The sequence below is a fragment of the Talpa europaea genome, assembly GCF_964194135.1.
Source record: "Talpa europaea genome assembly, chromosome: 13".
NCBI classification, from domain to species: Eukaryota; Metazoa; Chordata; class Mammalia; order Eulipotyphla; family Talpidae; genus Talpa; species Talpa europaea.
Genome location: NC_140080.1, coordinates 98029463 through 98048740, shown reverse-complemented (window position 1 = coordinate 98048740; position 19278 = coordinate 98029463). Strand labels below are relative to the sequence as shown.

Genomic DNA, 19278 nt, shown 5'->3' with positions numbered 1-19278 from the left:
GTGCCTTCCACATGGGGCAGCTTCCCCAGCCCTTCGACTCCAGCCATCTGTCCCTTTGCTTTCTGCACTTTCCGCGTTTTGTAGGGGAAGGATCGATCACCACGGTGCCTTCATGCACCATGTATCTCATTCCAACCCACACAGCTATCCACATGCCCCCACCTGGACACCCACGGGCGGCCCAGAGCCAAGGCGGCACACGGGGTGTCACTCGTGGGCATTCTGCTGCTCGAGGCGCACCCTTCCCCAGGCAGGGGCCCAGATGGCCCCACGCTCACCCACAGCCCGAGCCAAGGGTCTCCAGGCCTGCATGGGCCTTGCTGTCTCCCTCCTGAAATCCATTCATTTGCATCTCCCTCCTCAGAAGCCTTTGCATCAGGCCCCACTCGGCTCCTCTTGGCTGAGGGCAGTGTGTGCCGTCACTACCTTAGTAGTCACCTGCCAGGGGCTCTCCTGTCCCCTGCTGTCCCTCTCTGGCTGATCACTTGCTCTGACCATGATCTCTGCAAAGTTAAACACGATGACGTCAGCTTCCTGCTCAAAATCCTCCCTGGCAACCCCTGCTTTGGGGGTAAAACTCAAACTATCCTGCATGGACTCCTGCTTCTTGCCAGCTTCCCCCAGACTATCCCCCATGCCCCACCATTCAGAGGTGCCGAGTGAGAAGTTACCCTAAAATCGAAAAGTATAACTGGAGGATGAATCTTCTAGGAGAGAATCTTATCTCGAAATAAAATGAAAGATATTTGAGGTTTTTGATATTTGAAGAACTATACAAATTCCTAAAATTCGTCAGTTACTTTTTAGCCTGAAAAATTCAATGCAAGAAACTATTTATTTAAACACACTCGAAGCCGAAGCAACAGAACACACTGAAGAAAGAAAACCCCAAGTCAAGGCCCCACACGACCTCCTGCAGCCAAGGGCCCCGAGGGTGCGGGCCGGCCCGCGGACACCCTGCCGTCCACGCGGAGAAGCTGCAGGGTTGGCTCACTGCGAGCTCACAGTAAGGAGCATCTTTTTCCAACAAAAGATGACGCTGGAGTCGCTGGTCCCAGAAGGTCTCCCAAGCACAGCTTTCCTGGGGCGCTGCACCAGCTCCCTGAGCGCAGAGCGAGGTACTGAAGCGCGCATCTGTGTTTGGGGCATCGGCCCCACTGGCCTGGGGGTGGGGGAGGCGGGGCAGGGGGTCTGCATCTCCAGCCTCCCGCAGACCGGGCGCCACCGCGGCCCAGAAGCCCCGAGGTCTTCTCTCTCCTACTTTCTTGCACAACTCGCACAACTGTTCGAGGCCCCAGAGAGGCAGGTTTTGGGACACGGTCAGGGCACCTGAGACAGGCCCGCCGCCGCGCTGGGGGCGGTGCGGGGGGTGGGGGGCAGCCCGAGATCCCCGTGTTTTCCTAACAAGTGCATCGTGGCGCTGCCGATGCCAGGAGATATAGATAGTTACGTGGCAAAGTGCTTTGTTGTGTGATAATAGCTCTGGTGTCTGAGGAATAAGTTATTATGCAACAGACTATTGCCCAAAAAATATTTTCTATTTTTTTTCATCTCTAAGGCCTTTCTTCCTACTGCATACGTACAGATATATCTAACTACCACCCGAGGGACTGTCCAGAGTAATTCCTTGTAGAAAGACCATCCCCAAAGATAGCTTTGGTCCTGCCATAATGACTGGATTTGGGATTCAACATCAGCAGGTTAATAAACATGTTTATCTAGATTCTACTTTAAGAGATAGCAGAGGGAATGTATGGTCACTTTGTGACAAAATGGCTCTTCTAATTAACCTGTGATCTCAATGCCTATTTCAGCTACATCAACAAACAAAACAACTCACTTGTACTGAGAAACAAAGAAAATTATCCTTGACTTTTTTTTCCTTTTGAAGACATCTGAACCAATCAGTGATTTTTAAATGCTATGGAATCTGTTTATTTTCAAGTTTACATTTTTTTGTTTTGTTTTGTTTTGTTTTGTACTCAAACAAGTTTTGTTGCAGGAACAATCACCCATGGTAAGTGAAGGCTCAAGGCAAACACTTGCGATAGGACAACCTGGGGCTGAGGGCTGAGTCTTGCCCAGGCCCGCGTGGGTATCGGGCAGGAAGGAAAACAGGATACAGGGGCCGCGTGTGCACAAACTGGACAGGGCCTTGGGGGGCGGAACCCCCAGACCCAGTCACAACAGGTTAGGGTTTTTAAAAATTCACTAAAGAAAACGAAAAAAATGCAGAGACATTTCTTCAGAAAGTTGGATTTCTGATGAAACAGAAATAAGTAAAAAAGAAAACATTTCCAAAGGGTGCAGCTTTATAATCCATTACAAAAAAGCTGAAGGCACAGCCAGGGTGTGTTATCAACGGCTCCCTCAGCACGGCCTGGGAGGAGAGTGGTTCTCAAAGCAGCCCCTGCACTGACTTCTGCCCACAGGGAACTGGACCAGGCCGAGGGCAGCTCCCTCCTCGCCAGCACCACACCCTGAGTCCTAGGGCCGCCTTATCCTAAGGACAATCTGGGAAGTAACTGGGTTCGCAGAATTTCTAAGCAACCTTTTGTCCGCTTTCTATTCCATTATTCCATTAGCTAGATCTGTGGTTATTACAGAGGATAAAAAAGATAAAAAGATGTGAGCTAACCAGAATAGTGAACTACTATTGATTGTACTTTAAAAATTCGAAAAATCGTGCTTTAGAAAATATGATTAAAGAAACCTCTCTGGGTGAGAACAGTGAGTTTGTACTCAGCCCAGCACACGACAGGTTCTCACGGCCTCTGCACAGCCCTGGCATCTCCTCAGATCTCGCCAGTCCTGCACCTGCAGGGGGTGCCCTCGCAGGCCTGTCCCTGTTCCTCCACCCCAGGCCTAGACAACCACTTTCCTGGGCTGTTTAGTTGAACTTAACTTTTTTTTTTTTTTTTTAAAGATTCCTCAAGCAAGTGATACGAAGCAATATTTGTCTTTCTCCTCCTGGCTTATTTCACTGACAAAAGTGAATGATTCTGTCGTCATTTACACAAACAACATTTCTGATGTTTTGCTCAGCATGCATTTTACATTAATTTTTGATTTTTAGAAATACTGCATTAAAATATTGTTGACTTTGGAAAAAAGTAATTCTGACTTAAAGTCTGTTCTGATATAACTAAGCTTGTGGCATAATCAATTGATTTAAAGATAAATTGTATCTAAATGACACCTTTTCATTTAATTTTGGGTAGTATGACTAGTTTTTGAGGACTTCAAAATCACCCCTAGGACATAAATGCCACCTCTGATTCCTCCAGAATAAAAACGGGGGTGCTGCTGGTCGTGGTACAAATAACTTCACTGTTCTCTGTGGAAACAGGATGCCCTGCCACCCGGACACGCACCTGTCCTTCCTCCTGTCATTACTGGGGCAAACTCGGGTTTGCCGAACCTGCTGCTTCTCCAGTGCAACCTGTGAACTTGCACAGGAAGCCGAAGGGAAACTGAAACTCCCTGAAGAGACCATCCAAGGAGGAGAAAATTGCCCCTGGTGGAGTTAGTCTCCCGCACTTGGGGCTCTGCAGAAACAGGTGCAGGAGAACAATGAGCCCCTGCCAGTGGCACTGGGCCACACACCCGGGAAGGTTTGCTTGCCATTTAATTATGCATAATAAACACAAACGTTGACATAATAAGCTCACAGAAGAATGCACGATGTTATCTAAGACCTGGAAAAATTTCCCTAACTGAGGTTTTATAGAGAAGTGTGCTTGAGAAGTCAACACAAACTTTAAGGGGAAATAAACAATAATTACAGGCGCAATTTTTTGTCCCTACATCTTGAAAGTACCCTAAAAATGCTTTCGCATCATGAACAGTTGAGACAGAATTCTATTCAAAGCATTTCTGACAAATGTTTTCTAGGAAACACACACGCGCGTGCATTTCAAATCGTTGTAACAAACAGCAAATTCTACCTGCCCCAGTCATGCGTGTGAGGACTTTCTGGACAGGACTGTGAGAAATAATAAATAAAACATGTCAATGAGCAATCAAAGAGAGACGTTAGGAAGCACTGCCAAAAGCACCTTTCTCGCAGAGACAGCTCTACTGGGGTGAGGTGGCAAAGAGTCTGAGGTGCTCCCTCAACCAAAACAGCAAAGAAAAACCTTATTGACATGAAAAGTGACAGACTAACCGCTTCCATGGTGTCCACTGGCCAAGCTGTAAGTAAACCACGTAGGACAAAGTGTATTTCCTACGAGCTCAGCAAAACAAAGATGGGAATCTTTAAAATAAAACAGGAATTTCAAGTTTTAGTTTCGAGTTTCATATCAAATTTTCTATTTGGTGTTAGAATTTCAAGTATTGAAAAACAAATAAAAACAAGAATGGTAAAAGAATGTTTTTTGAAGAGTCTACGTAAATTTGGAAATCCTAAGGCAAATAAGCAGTTAAGGAAAAACCAACTCAAAAGCAGTCTTAAGGAACACACACTCAAGTTCTTCTGAGATCAAGAAGAGCGACATCGGGCCTCCCCGAGGCACAGCGGGTTGAGCGCCGCGCTGTGAAGCTGTCCACAGTCTTTGCAGTGTGGGTTCAATTCCAGGCCGGCCAGGGAGAAACCCACATGGCACAGCAGACCTCTCCTGCCTCGCCCGTTGCTCCCCTCAGCAGTGTCTTCCCTCTGTCTGCCTGTTCTGCTCCCCGCTCTGTCTCTGGTGAATTCTCTGACTCTCCCGCGCCTCTGACTGAACCCCAGTTCTTGTATAAATAAATAAATCTTTAAAAAAAAAATAAGGAATAGGGCTGCACAGCGTGTCAGAGCACTACCAGAGTCTGGCTGGAAATTTCCCTTTTCTTCAGTATCACCGAGGGGCAGTGAAGGTGGAACACGGGGGCTACCCTTGGTCTTTCCACACCACAGGCTGTGTTTTGCTACTTTTCAAAATTCATCAGCAGTTTACTGTTCCATGAGCATTTGTTGTACCCACCCCATCCTAAATAAAAAAATGAAAGCCAATAACAAGATGCATTTCATATTTAAAAAGGCCAATCACAGCCTACTTCAGTGCAAGCCGCGTACTCTCGGCGGAAGCCAGGGTCGCCCAGGAGCAGCGACGCTGAGAGGCTCCACGGAAAGCAGGATTTACATCCCGGGAAGGGCGCTGACCACCACATGTTATTGCAGGCGCTCCTATTTCTCTCATTAATACAGAAGTGACAATTAATACACAACAAAGGGGCAGAGAATACAGAAAAATGTTAGACTGTTTCCATTTTAATGGGGAAGCAAATCTAAAGAATTTGCTGTGTAAATAATTTGGTAGGACAGCAATGAATCTAAATTTATGCCTTGAAATTATAATGAATAGTAATTAATGGGGGAAAAGTTTTGGAGTAATAATGGAGTATCCCGATTTGTAATAGATTAGACTTTGGGATCTTTCCGACAGTAAAGGCTGGGGAAAGGGGAGCGTGTTTACATCTAAGTAGAAGGAGATGTCACTGCGTAAATTAATAATGCAAACTTGAAAAATAGCTCCGGGTTCAAAAGACCAATTATAAGATTCTTTTGTAAACAAATCTATATTCACATTTTTCATGAATAATTATAACTACGAATATTCCTCTACTAATGTTCAATTTATAAAATGAAAAATATATTTTTGAATGAAATTTAAATAATACTTCAGTTTCTAATGATGGTAACTTACCTACAAATAAGTGTTAATAATGACACAGATGGGAATATTCTACAGGAACAATTTTTATCTATCTATATTAAGCAAATAAAACCTAAATAGGAAAAACTTATTAAATATTGTAAGCAATAAAAGATTATGGAAGACACTGATAAGAGACATAATATGGCCATATCTTCTTAGGAAATATAGGATCGTCTCTGATTTTTTTTTCCTACGGAGCTCATGCAAACTCAAATTTATCTTGTGAAAGAAGATACTTTTCTTCTCGGTGCTGCAGATATAGTCAGTACTTTGCTCCTCCTAAGATATGCAAACAAGACAACCTTTTTGAACATAACTATTAGCTCATTTTGAGATCTTTTCCTCACCAAGAAGAAAACAGAGGCATCTATTATAAATTCCACATTTCATGCGAAGTTCCCAACCTCAGAAGCACTCACGTGTTCGCAAGCCTTGGAGCCCTTGGTCAAGGTCAAAGGCGCGTGTTTTCACCAGGGAAGACAAGGCTTGCAAGGATGCACAGAATGATAACACTGACACGAGAACAAGAAGTGTTCACAATATTTGCTCTCAGTAATCACCAAATTATTTAAAAAATTTTAAATGAAGAGAAAATCACCCTGTCATCATCAATGACTTCAAGCATTCACAAGGAAACGTGATAGCCGGCGCGAGTTTCCATGCCCTGAGTGGTCACTCACGGGCAGTGATGACATTCTAGGGCAGAGGGTCCCCGACCAGAGCCTGTGAAGGTGCGTGACGGGCAGACATGACGGTTCAAAGGCACTTTTCCACAGGCGAGGATGCCACTTCAGGGAGATGACGTCAACAGGGGACCAGTAAGCACCTCACCCTCAGCCAAAGAAGACGACGATGTTAGAGCAAGAAAGCCTGAAATACTGGGCAGTAAGCTTACACACACAGAGGCTGAGGAGTTTCCTGAAACACAGTATGATCCACACAAGGAAAATCAAGTCACCACCTTTGTAGCAATGCCATAAAATGCCACACTTCTAGGAATTTCTCCTAAAAACATCATTGATAGGTGCAAAGATTTAGATACGAGCACTTTCAGAGGGAAAACAAAAAACAAAATAAAAATGACCTAAATGTCTAAACACTAAAAGTGATTATTGCTTATCAATCTAACTTGAGGCTATGCAAGTATTAAAATTATATTGCAGAACAGTGGTTTTCAAATGAGGCATTTGAAACTCGAAGGTATTCCAGCAATTATTCACCAACTGATTTTTGAATTTAATATATTTTTAACAACTTCAGGAACCATTAAAAAAACGAGCTGGCACGTATCATAAATAAATCTGAACAGACCACAGGGCTTCCCGGGCAAAGGCTCCCGCGACACCTCGCTGCAGTGCCTGCGGGTGTCAGGGGAAGAAGACGCCGCGGCATCCCAGGGACAGGCCTGTGGAGACAGTGCGGGCAGGCCAGTGTGGTGGCTGGATCCCATGAGCAATTTCCAGGTGCTCCTCGTGCAAATAAACAGTGACCCCACAAGGCTGGCTCGCGAGCCGCTCATATCTGAGCCCCGGGAAGGGCCTGCCCCGAGGTGGGAAGATTTCACTGGGCCCGAGCAGATTGCTTTTGCCCCTCCCCGGCCAAGTGCTTCCACCAAAAGGATGAAGAAGGGCAGGTCCAGGGTTATCCAGGAGCAAGTGGGCCCTATAACGGAGCCCTCTGCAATAACACTGCCCGTCAGAACAGTCCTTCACAATGTTTGTTAAGGTTACAGGATAAGTAGACACAAGCAGATACAACACATTTCAACTAGGAAATCGAATAATTACCTAACAACTAATAAACGTGGGCACCACATTCATCCACTTTATATACAGGGTCTGTATGTAATCTCGTGTGAAATAACAGTTCTGCTTAAAAATAACAACTTGAAAACTACAGTTACACAAGACTGATGAAATAAAAAGGTAGCTGCAATTGTTTAGTGTGAGAAAGTAAAATGTGTAATGAAGTGAAATTTGCAATGAACCCACCCCCTCCTATTGCAAAACAACAGCTCAAAGCTTATGTAGAGAGCACACATCGAAAGGGTTAACCCGAACAGCTAAGACTGATAATTAAAGAAATTTTTATAATATTGTAATTGTTCTCCTGTGTTTTATAGGAAGGCAGCTATGGTATGGCCTCTTTAATAAGGAAAAAGAACACTTGATAATGTTTATTTTTTAAAGAACCCATATTATCAGCACCTCAGAAACCAGCTTCTACGTCTACCTCTAATTGGATCACCATTTTACCAAATTTCCAAGAAATACCAATCTAGTGTTAAGAAAGAGAAAACTCATAAAATGTTGAATGAATGAATAATTAATGAATGAAATATATCTGTAATATCTCTGTACTATTAGATGACCTTTAACATAAAACTTAATGCAATAATGAGGATAATAATAGAGATTATAGCAATATATTTACTGAATGCACAGTCCACAGACACAGGAACACAAACACCATCTTCAACAAAGGCTTCGGGTTTAGGTACGTACTCAAATATTTCACACACGCAGGCTGCTTTGAAAAATCACCTCTGATTTCCATGTCTTCCGGTGAAACGGGGACCATGAGCTCTTTGGCTCCAGGATGAGGAAAGCTCCCACACCCCAATTTAGGGTTCAGGCTCCACAGTCCAGCTGATTAAACTCCTAAGACAGACGTCACTGGGCTGCCTGCAAACTCTGTGGGGTCTGACGGAACCCCGGCGAACTCCGCACCCACATTGAAGGGGTGTAGGCCCAGCTCGGCCCGGCTGCCACCCCACACCCCATCTTATTTTCACTCACAGGTGCCTGCAGCAGAGTAAAGCAGAAGCATGTGCCACCGTCACTGCTCCAGATGCTCCCTATTTCTCTGCTGCGCTGCAGCCGGGCGGACATCACCTAGTGCCTGTGGCCCCACAGTCGGGGGCAAAGCCGGGACTCCAGCCCGGTGGTGGGCGGGGTGTAAAGGTGTACACCTGAGCCCAGACACCCAGGAGCAGGTACAAAAGTTTGAACCTATAACCCGGGAGCAGATACAAGGACACAAGCCTACTCTACCTTAATAATAAACCCGATATGGGGAAGAGAACGGGGGTGCTGGGAATTAACAGGGGAAAAATGATCTCGGCACTAAAGCGCTGCCCTGCCCCATTCTCCCTGCCTCCACGGGAGATGTGCATGGCTGCCATGCCCCCCTCTACAGCTGAAACCCTCTCCCTGCAGGAGGGCGCCCCCTTGGCTGGCCTTGTTCTCTCTTACCCCCTGGGTGCTCTGGCCGATTTACCCACTGAGATGTGGATTATATTTACTTATACAAGTCACTTATGTCCCAATATCCTTAAAGGCGGGGAGTACTTCTGATACTGCCTCCCCAATCTAAATGATGCTGCTCAGCGTAGACGACAGGCAGCACACGCTGAGGAGCTGAGTGGCTGGAATGTTCCTTACTTTGCGCAAAGAAATAAAGTCACTTGAAATACAGGTGAAGCAAAGGACTATAAAACCTAAGTATTACGATGAAAAATGGGAAAGAATTTTACATTTTTAAAAACAGTCACTAAAATCAGTGGTGAAATGAACTGCCAACCTAACATGGAATCATGCTTTCAGTGATGCTAACTCGCATTGATGAGAAAAACTATCCTTTTAGGCCAAACTTCCTAGCACGTGGAGCTCTGAGGGGGCAATGGGGTGCTGGTTACCTGTAGTCACACCAGGGGCATCGGTAGGGCTTCTCGCCGGTGTGCACACGCTTATGTCGAGTCAGATGGGACTGGGTGGTGGAGGCAAAGTTACATTCGTCACATTTGAAAGGCTTTTCTCCTGTAATATATCAAGAAGTGTTGCACGTGAATAGTCGCGGAGGTCAGGAAGGAGGGCTAACTGCTGCTGACATCAAAGAGAAACTATTTCCATGGAATTTAAGAATGGCATCCAGTGCACGACACATTTAGAACATTTAAATATTTATTCTCAGATTGAGGAAATCAGAAGCTAAGACAGCTTTCCACTTCTACTCTGGAAGCGATGAAAGGTATACATTACGCAATTAAACACTTTTTTTAAATCTTAAATGTACTTTTTTCCCCTGACGTCATTGTTAATTTTTGGACAATACATGATTTTTCCTTCCCGTCAGGTGCAGCCACCCTAGTCCCCACCGCCAGAGCACATACAGTCCATCACCACAGTCCGTGGGCCCTCTCCCACCCAGCCCCCCTCCCTTATGTAAGTGGTTAAAAAGGAATCCACATTTCAGCTGCAGTCTGGCACTGTACTGGGGACTAAATATTTAGAAAACTATGTGACACTGAAGCCACTATACAAACCCAGGAGGTTAAAGCCATGTGAAAGCATGTAACACAGACACAATCGGAATATGTAGGAAAAAACTTACCAATCTTAGAATATGACGAAAATAATAAAATCACACTACAAACTGACACCAGTAAAAAAAAATTGCTAAAACACTTTACAATTCCCTAGGTTAAATAAAATGTGCAGAAGCATCCAAGAAGCACCGCAGACAAGACTGAACCCCACTTTAAGTCCCTCTCCTGGCACAGACACAACAGACATGCTCATACTCAGCTCCACGGGAGCTGGCCCTCGACTGGAGGCCTCCCTCTGCTTTAACTATCTCACACACACACACACACACACACACACACAGTTCACCCAGTCTTAAGTTTGTACTTCTAGCTACACTGGCCAGTGGGCACTTGAAATGCAGCTCTTTAATACTAATTACTGAAAATTTAAATTTAAAATCTGATACTGAAAAAATGTTTGTTTGGAACAGCTTGTGAATGTGAATCTCCTTTTTGAAATGTAAATTTTATCAAATCTAAATAAAGACCATATATTTCATATATTTCAGATGAAAATGTAGCATCTGAATTGAAAAGATACAGCCATAAAATACACACCAAATCTCAAAGTCCTAGAACAGAAAAGGAAATACTACTAACGTGACGCGGGCGAGCATGCTGAAGCAATCATTTGGATGTGTTTGGTTAACTTAACTATCTCTGAAATAGTTACCTTTTATTTTTTAAATAGATTATCAGGAAATCTAGACTTACACCTGCCTGGCCTGAATGACATTTCTGTTGCACAGTTAACAAGAGAGAAGCCCTCTGGTCTCTTCCCCCGCAAGCAGCAGCTACATTGTACAGAGATGCTCTTTCTCAGCAAACTCTTTCCTTGAAACTTTTTCCTCAAGGGTGCCTTAATTTTCCACATGTTCAATAATTCGACTTAATATTTATTTCCCATATTTTATAGTAGCATAAACATACTGGCTTATTAGAAAACAGAGGATGAAAAACCATTTAAAATGACTCTGCCGGGCCTCTAAAATGACTCTGCCGGGCCTCCCCTGGTGGCGCAGATGTCGAGCGCTGGACTGCGAAGCTGCCGGGGCAGCCTCTGCAGCGCCAGTTCGATCCCCGGCCACCGGAGGAGGGTCCCACACGGCGCGCAGACCTCTCCTGCCGCCCGCTGCTCCCCTCAGCAGTGTCCTTCGGTCCTTCTGCCTGCTCTGCTCCCCGCTCTGGCTCTGGTGAATCCTCTCACCCTCCCGCGCTTCTGACTGTACCCAGTGCTTGTATAAATAAATAAATAAATCTTTTTTAAAAATAAATAAAATGACTGCCTAAATTCAGCAGCAACAAAACTGTCCTGATCACCTCTGAGCTGAGTCCCGGCCCCAGCGCTGAGCCCCCGCACCTCAGGGCTGAGCCCCCGCACCCCAGGGTTGAGCCCTCCTGCCTCAGGGCTGAGCCACCCCCAAAGCTGAGCCCCCTCCCCACCTCAGGGCTGAACCCCACCCCCCCCCCTCAGGGCTGAGCCCCCCACCTCAGGGCTGAGTCTCCCCCGCCTCAGGGCTGAGCCCCCCCGCCTCAGGGCTGAGCCCCCCCGCCTCAGGGCTGAGCCCCCCCACCTCAGGACTGAGCCCTCCCCCTCAGGGCTGAGCCCCCCCCCCCCCCCCCGCCTCAGGGCTGAGCCCCCCCACCTCAGGACTGAGCCCTCCCCCTCAGGGCTGAGCCCCCCACCTCAGGGCTGAGCCCCCCACCTCAGGGCTGAGCCCCCCCACCTCAGGCCTGAGCCCCCCCCACCTCAGGACTGAGCCCTCCCCCTCAGGGCTGAGCCCCCACCTCAGGACTGAGCCCTCCCCCTCAGGGCTGGGCCCCCCACCTCAGGGCTGAGCCCCCCACCTCAGGGCTGAGCTCCCCCCAGGGCTGGGCTCCCCCCAGGGCTGGGCTCCCCACCTCGGGGCTGGGCCCCCCACCTCAGGGCTGAGCCCCCCACCTCAGGGCTGAGCTCCCCCCAGGGCTGGGCTCCCCCCAGGGCTGAGCCCCCCACCTCGGGGCTGGGCCCCCCCCACCTCAGGGCTGAGCCCCCCCCCCAGAGCTGGGCCCCCGCGGCACAGCCACCCGCCAGGCGCCGCGGCCTCCCCCACGACGCCCACGCCCGCCGGCCCCGCCAGGACCCTCCCGCGGGCAGCCCGTCGAGGGGCGCGCCGAGGGGGCAGTCGCGGCGCCCGCCCCGCCTGAAGCCCCGTCTCCCGGGAGGGGGCGACGCGCGCTGCCTCGGGGAGACGCCGGCATCGCAGGGGCCCGGGGCCCGTCGCTGACCGGCCCGCGTGCAACCGTCTGTGGCACCTGGGCCGCGTCGCTCCTTGTCGTTTGGGGGCGTCGCCGGCGCCCCGAGGCAGGCGGCTGCAGCGGGAGGGCCGCCCCAAGGCGCGGAGCTCGCCTTGGAAGCCGCGCCGGAGTCTCCCCCTCACACCCGGCGCGGCGCCGCCGGCAAACCTCCGCGGCCTGCTCAGGCCGAGCCCATCTCGGGCCTTTCAGTCAGTTCCTGACGCGGCTGCGGCGGCCCCACCCGGAGAGACGCGTCCTTGCAAGATGCGTCATTTACCAACGTCCTTGCCAGGCGGCGGACTGTCTTCATCTCTTCACAGTGTTTTCTGAAAAGAAGACTATCGCGCTCAATTTATTAGTTTATAATTGCCCGTGTTACGATTCTTCCATTTACGAACCGAACCGGGCTTTTGGTGGGGTGTCTCAGAAACCCTGGACAGCCGTGAGGGCAAAGATCTTTCTCCTGCATTTTCTTCTGGAATGTGATGTAGCTGTAAGTTGTGTATTAGGTCAGTGATCATTCTCAGCTAATTCCTGTATAAAGTATGACAAATGAATCAAAAGTCGCTTTTTATGAACAGCCAGTTGTCCCAGCACTACATATCAAAAATATTAACCTGCCTTTACTCCTCTGTCAGAGAGATCAGCTGGCCAGGTGGTGCGTCTGTTCTGTCATCTCTGCTCCATGCCACTGACGCCTCTGCCAGCGCTTGACTGACCTGACGATGCAGACGTATGAAAGCCGTCAAGGGAGGTACTGCAAGTTGCAATATGACCATCGCCTCATACTGATCATCAAAGTCGCTTGACTATTTCAGATATTTGCATTTCCATAGGAATTTTAAAATCAGCTTGTCAATTTCTTTAAAAAAGGAAAAGGACTGATGATATTTGAAGCAATCAATACAAGAAATGACATCCTCACAAGACTGAGTCTTCTGATCTGTGAGCCCGGCCTATCACTCTGCTCAGGTCTCCCTGGACTTCACGGCAGTGTCCAGTGGAGAGGTCTGGAGCCTCGTTTGTTGCCAAATACTGCCCGTTGGTCAAAAACAGCTGACAAGCATCTGCACAGGTCTGGGCTCCTCTCTCGCTACAGCAGTATGATTCCGTCATGACGATCGCAGCTATGTAATAAAACTTCAAGTTAAGAAGCGTAACTCTTCCACTTTTAATATGATGAATCTAAGTGGTTAATATAAACATTGTTCCCATTAGGTAAATTCACAAATATATTCCGATGTTTTCTTATTCCACCCAACCTAAGTGTTTGAAAATGCGTTGGCATCATAGTTCATGGCTAACTTGTTTATTCTAAGAACCTTGGGGGTCTCTCAGTCCCTCTCTCTCGTAATTGGCAGGAGGAGGAGGGGGCAAGGGTGACGCTGTGGACTCCTTGCTTGAGTCAGCAGCAGGCATCCGAGGTTACCTATGCGCTTCAAATTTCATTTTCTTGGTTCAGAAACTAACATAAGCATTTAAGAAATATATTAAATGCAGCTTGTTTCATTTAAACGTATGGTGCTTTCATGTAACACAATTTAAACTGAAAAACAATTTCAAAGAAAAATGTCATTCATTTTCTCTATAATTCTAATAATGTGAAGTGCACATTAAGCGAGCATTCTATTGCAGTAAGTTGCAAACTGTCGTTTCATGTTTAACTTGACAACACTACAGCTTAACTTGTGTAATATTAAGACAGTTTTAATTACATGCAGGTTAACAAAGGAAAAATACAGAGCTCCCCAAAATACGCGGGACGCGGTGCTGTGCTGCAGCCGGAGGACACAAGCACGCCAGGGTTCTTCACAGGAGAAGCGCCGGGTCCCTCTGCGCAGACTCAGTTTATTCAGATCCATACACGACACTTGACCCGCAGGCCCTCCTCCTGTCGGCGCTGTGGCTTGAATGCGTCCACCAGGAGCGCGCTCTGATCCGTACAGTTTCTTTAGGGAATTTCTTCAGGAAAATACATTTCAGAAATACAGAAGCTGCTGCTTGTTTGTTAGTCTCCACATAGAGACAAACACATAAATTTAAATTCTAAATTTGAAACGACAAGGATTGAATAAGGATTTCAGTTAATTGTTGAAATAAGTGAGGGGTACAAGACCCCTAACGGGAGCAACGTTTCTGATCGACTGGCCAAACCGCTGTGCTTAGAAAACAGCCCTTTGTGATTGCGCGGCTGGAGACGCGCATGTCTGGGTGAGATGTCACTACACCTGGACAACGTTGCCTGTGAGTTAACAGGCTCGTGTCTCCATCCTATCCACAACAGCACAACCATGGAACGTCCTTCCCTTTTGCCTTCCCTGTGTAACAGGGCATCTTCACTGAAACGGCGCTGCTCTCCATACCCAGCCATCAACGCAGGCCCAACAACCACTGTGGAAGATTCTGCGCCTCAGATGCCCTGACAGGAAAGAAAAACAAAGGCGGAGGAGGGCCGCCGGAGGGCTGCGGACACAGAGAGGCAGAGCCCGCGTGTCCAGTGCGGGGCCAGGCCGGACACTTGCTCTCAGCCTCCCCCGGCGGGGCTGGCGGTTAGGGAGCTGGCCAGGACGCTCCGACCACGTGTGAGGATTTGCTCCTGTGCCCTTGAATCAGGGGTCTCTGACAGGTGATAAAAGTAAATCTTGGAATGGAAGATGTTTCGTGTCAGCCCCTAGACAGGCTGACTGCAGCAGGGAATTATTTACACCATTTGGAACACTTTTGATACCGATCCCTTTCCAAGCTGATTGTAATTTGCGTGGGCACTCTGGAGCAAAAAGGTAAACCATGTCAAAGAGGAATACATCAGAGAAATACAGACTTCAAATGCACCACACAATCCTGGCCTTGAAAAAAAAAAGTTGTGTGTTGCTTAAATATTATAAATCCAGCATAAAAGCTAGGGGCCTAGGCTGAGTTGTACTAAGCAGTTTGGTTGAAGCAAACAGTCTTAAGAACTGACTCTGGTATTAAAGAATCATGTTTGATTTGTGCCAGAGAGGCAGATAAATGCCAAAAAGACAGATGCTTCTGTCTGTGAGACATTGTCCTATATGGTATAAAGTTAATAGCAAAGTAATAAGGAGCCTCTGGACCTGACATAAAATATAAAGTTGTGCCTGGCTCGATGCAGGCTCCGTGATGGATCACCTGTGAACGCCTGTGATCACAGCACCACTGCGCTGGGGTGGCACAAGGAAGCAAGGCCGCGCTGGCCACAGGGCATGGGAGGAGGGCGCCCTCAGGCCACTCCCAGGTGTGACCAGGGAGCACAGGCTGCTCGTGAGGGCGACGATGCCACCATCAATAAACAACGCAGAAACCCCGGAAAAGCCCACGAATGCCCACGTCCACTTCCCAGAGACCGTGGTGGGGTGACGGCACCCCGCGCCTTCACACTGACTTTGGCTCGCGGGTAAGATGAGTCATCACAGGTTGCTAGCAGAGGCTGTAACAGAGCTTTAAGTTTATTTACTAAGTCTGCGTTTCCAACACCATGCTAAATAGTGGGAATTTCTCTCTGACTCAATCTCACCTGGAATTTCAAATCATAAAAACTGAAAATCTAAAAGGAATAACCAGCATTCACCTACCAATACCACCATGCAGGCAACCAGCACCCCGAGCTAACTGCAAACGCAGCATTACAAGACTTGAAATGCGCCTTACCACGCACCATATTTCCACAACCTTAATTTCGTGTCATTTTGAAGATAACTACCAAACTCAACAGTCTGAGGGAACCCAAGGAAAAGTCCAACATGACCTATGGGCGATGCTGTCATGTGACTCATCACTGACACAGGCACACCTCTGAGTGACAGAGGTCCTGTTCGTAGTCAGCAGAACAAGGCCATAAATCAGCACCGTCTCAGGCACACTTAGAATTATTAAAATAATTACTTACCTGACCTACAATAGCATACCAAGTAGGTAATCAATTTTAATAAATGTTTAAAACTCTCCAATCTTCAGTGTTTCTAATCAAGGAATCTATTTTGTTTTGTTGAATCACCAAGAATACACAGCACTAGAAAGAAAAGCTCCTCTGTATCATCCCTCTCCTGTCAGCATCTTCACTGCTGTGCCCTCTTAATTGCAAAAACAACGGTGGTGGCCTACAACCACATCTCTCCTGGCAACTCGCAGAGGAACTGCCGGCTGACAGGCTCAGAGAGAGATGGCAGGGGCGGGGCGCAGGGGCGTAAGCAGGCAGCCAAGAGAGGGGCAGCTGCCCGGGTCACCCGCCACCGCCCAGGCCTCACGCGCAGAGCAAGCAGCCGCTGCCTCCGCTGTAGCCCTGCCCTCCCATCCTCCTGCTTAAAGGTGAACTTGCCAGGACACTGGCACACAAAGCGCGCAGCAGGCCTGCCTCTTAAATACCTAAAAACAGGGGATTGAAATTTACACTAGGCTGACATCTTCTTCAGTAGCTCTCAAGCAAACAGATTTTAGAAAAATTGCCAAGACGCGCTTGAGGCCCAGGATGGGGTGCCAGGCCACCAGGCCCACTACTGACCTGTGTGCTGCCGGCGGTGCTTGGTGAGGGCGTGCCGGGTCCCACCAGCAAAGCCACAGAGGTCACACAGGAACGACTTCTCGCCTGTTGCAACAATAAACAGATGAGGGACTGCAGAGGTCACAGATCATTAAAACATATCTATCAAGGCTTTCAGGGTTACTAATTCCTCCAATCAAATGTTTCCATGTAAATATGTCAAATGGGAATGAAATTACCACTGCGGTTTATTGACTGTGATAAAATCTGAAAAGCACCACTGAACATAATTACATACTTGTCAGACCCATAAAAATTAGCTTTATTATCAATGGAATGGTTTTGTACAACTTCATTTCTGGTAGATGTCTTCCAGATGGGGCTGCTTTATGCACTTGAACAGTTTTTATGCATATCCTGATTTTTTACAATTCCCATACATCTGGCCTTTCCGAGCTGAGTAAAGATTGCTTGGAATAGTTAATATATAGTATATATGATTCTGCTTAAATAAAACATTTGAATTTTCTAACTACCAAAGGATATTGAATTGGTTTTACCTGATTCTATCAGGTCTTCTCTAATAACTTCCCACTTAATAATATGAACTAAATGGTTTCCTTGAACACACTGAAGATCCCAAAAACAATAAAATCCACATTATTCAGCACCAATAGCAACTCAAGGCTGTTTATGTTTCTCAGATTTTCATGGCATAAACAAGAAGTCTGGGTATTGCTAAAGAAATTGCACAGAAACTCCTACTCCTCATCCGGGACACTACCTGGACAGGAAACCTCGGCAACAATTAGAGACAGGTAAGGCAGACCAAGTGTTCGTTAAAAATATAAAATGCTCACTTTTGGGGAGGGGGCATTTTATACAAGGTGACACTTGCCCTGCAGCTGTATGTGCAACCTCCCTCTCCACGGCCCAGCGTCTGGACAAGGCAGGCAGGCAGCTCAGCCCAGGAGCTCGGGAAGAAAGGCACAGGAGAACGGGAAGGGAGGCCTTTCAGAGATTCGGAAAACTACAAAATACTTTTCTAGCAAGAAAATAAATCAATTGCATCTATCTTTATCTACTTTACTCATTTAGCTATTGATGCAACAAGTCTACCGAGAGTTTTGCCCAGTCAACCTGCTTTGTTCTAAAGATTTTAATGTAGAAAACAGAAATTCACCTTGAGGTATTTCGGAAATGGTGATGGTATTTGCAATGTCAGAAAAAATAGTAAACACAGGAAGGCAGAAGAGCGTCCGTGATCTAAGAGTCTTCCCTGTACTTCAGAGTACTACTAGCTTACCTAATTTAAATAAACATGTACTAATATGGTTTTGACAAAATTATGTTTAATTTTATTTCCCAATGGCATGTTAAAAATGTTCTATTTTAACGTAACTATTATCACTTATAAAATAAAGCTGAATTTAAATATTTGTCTTATTTTACTTTCCTGTGTTGGGGTTAAGTTTATTCCTTGGCATCATTAGTTCAAACTAGGAAGACAATACAGTAGATGGGCTGTAAAGAATGACGTTTAATTATAATCACTCATTTAATTATTTAATCAATTTGAAATATAAATCTTTCTAACTAGCTGTATTATCAATTAAATTAAGTAACACTGAAAGTAGACTGGTTTTTTTAATTCCAAAAGATAATCTGCTCGTTAATATTAACATACTATGCTTGTGGAGGCAGAACCATCCTGTACTATTTATTCACTACCAGCGTCGTGGGTGCTGACCCCCTGTGTGTGCGGGGTGTGTGTGCCACGCCCTCACACACACGTATGCTCACTGGGTGGTCTGGGCAGCTGGAAAGTCGCTGCTGTGCCATCCAACTGGCAAAATCTCTAAGGAGAAAAGAGCACTTTTATTGGCTTGGATTTCAGAAAAGCATGAAAGCTTTTGCTCAATAATGAGCGTCTCTGTGACCTCCACTGTTCTTACAATAAAAATATTAACAAAAACACACAATTCCTCCTGAGACAGACTCTCTACAGGTACACACGCTGCAGGCACAGGTAAAGTTTTATTCCTTTCCTATTTTAGGCCACGCAGCGGCATGAAGCGGGGTCGTCAGCCCCAGGGTGGCGGGAGAGGCGCCGCGACCTTGGCGCTCTGGGCGCGTCACTCTGCAAAGGCGCGCACGCCATGTTTACCTTGGTGGTATGATTTGTTTTTCATTCCAAATTCAATTTTCACTTGCTTTTTTTTTTTGCGGGGGTAGGGAGTTATGGCTGGAGAGGAGGCAGCAGAGTATTTTCAAGAAAAAATATTTGAAAGAAAAAAAGCCAAGGAGGCATCTTAAGCGGTGTGCGGAGGTTCGTGCGCAGGCCGTGTTTACATGACGCACACACATAATCCGAGACTTTTCTTAACAACTTGAATTAGTTTCAAGTGTGCCTCTTTACATTCAAATGTGGAAAGACA

General features: G+C 46.9%; 1 protein-coding gene across 1 annotated transcript in view; it reads right to left on the bottom strand.

The window, feature by feature from the left end:
• Nucleotides 1-19278, bottom strand: part of ZNF407 (zinc finger protein 407) — a gene marked incomplete at both ends in the record, with an annotated part of 296867 nt that overhangs the window by 98499 nt on the left and 179090 nt on the right. Inside the window, 2 exons of the mRNA XM_084252721.1 lie at nt 9397-9517; nt 16862-16945. Of these exons, the coding sequence (XP_084108847.1) occupies nt 9397-9517; nt 16862-16945 (205 nt within the window). The remainder of the gene's footprint in view (nt 1-9396; nt 9518-16861; nt 16946-19278) is intronic.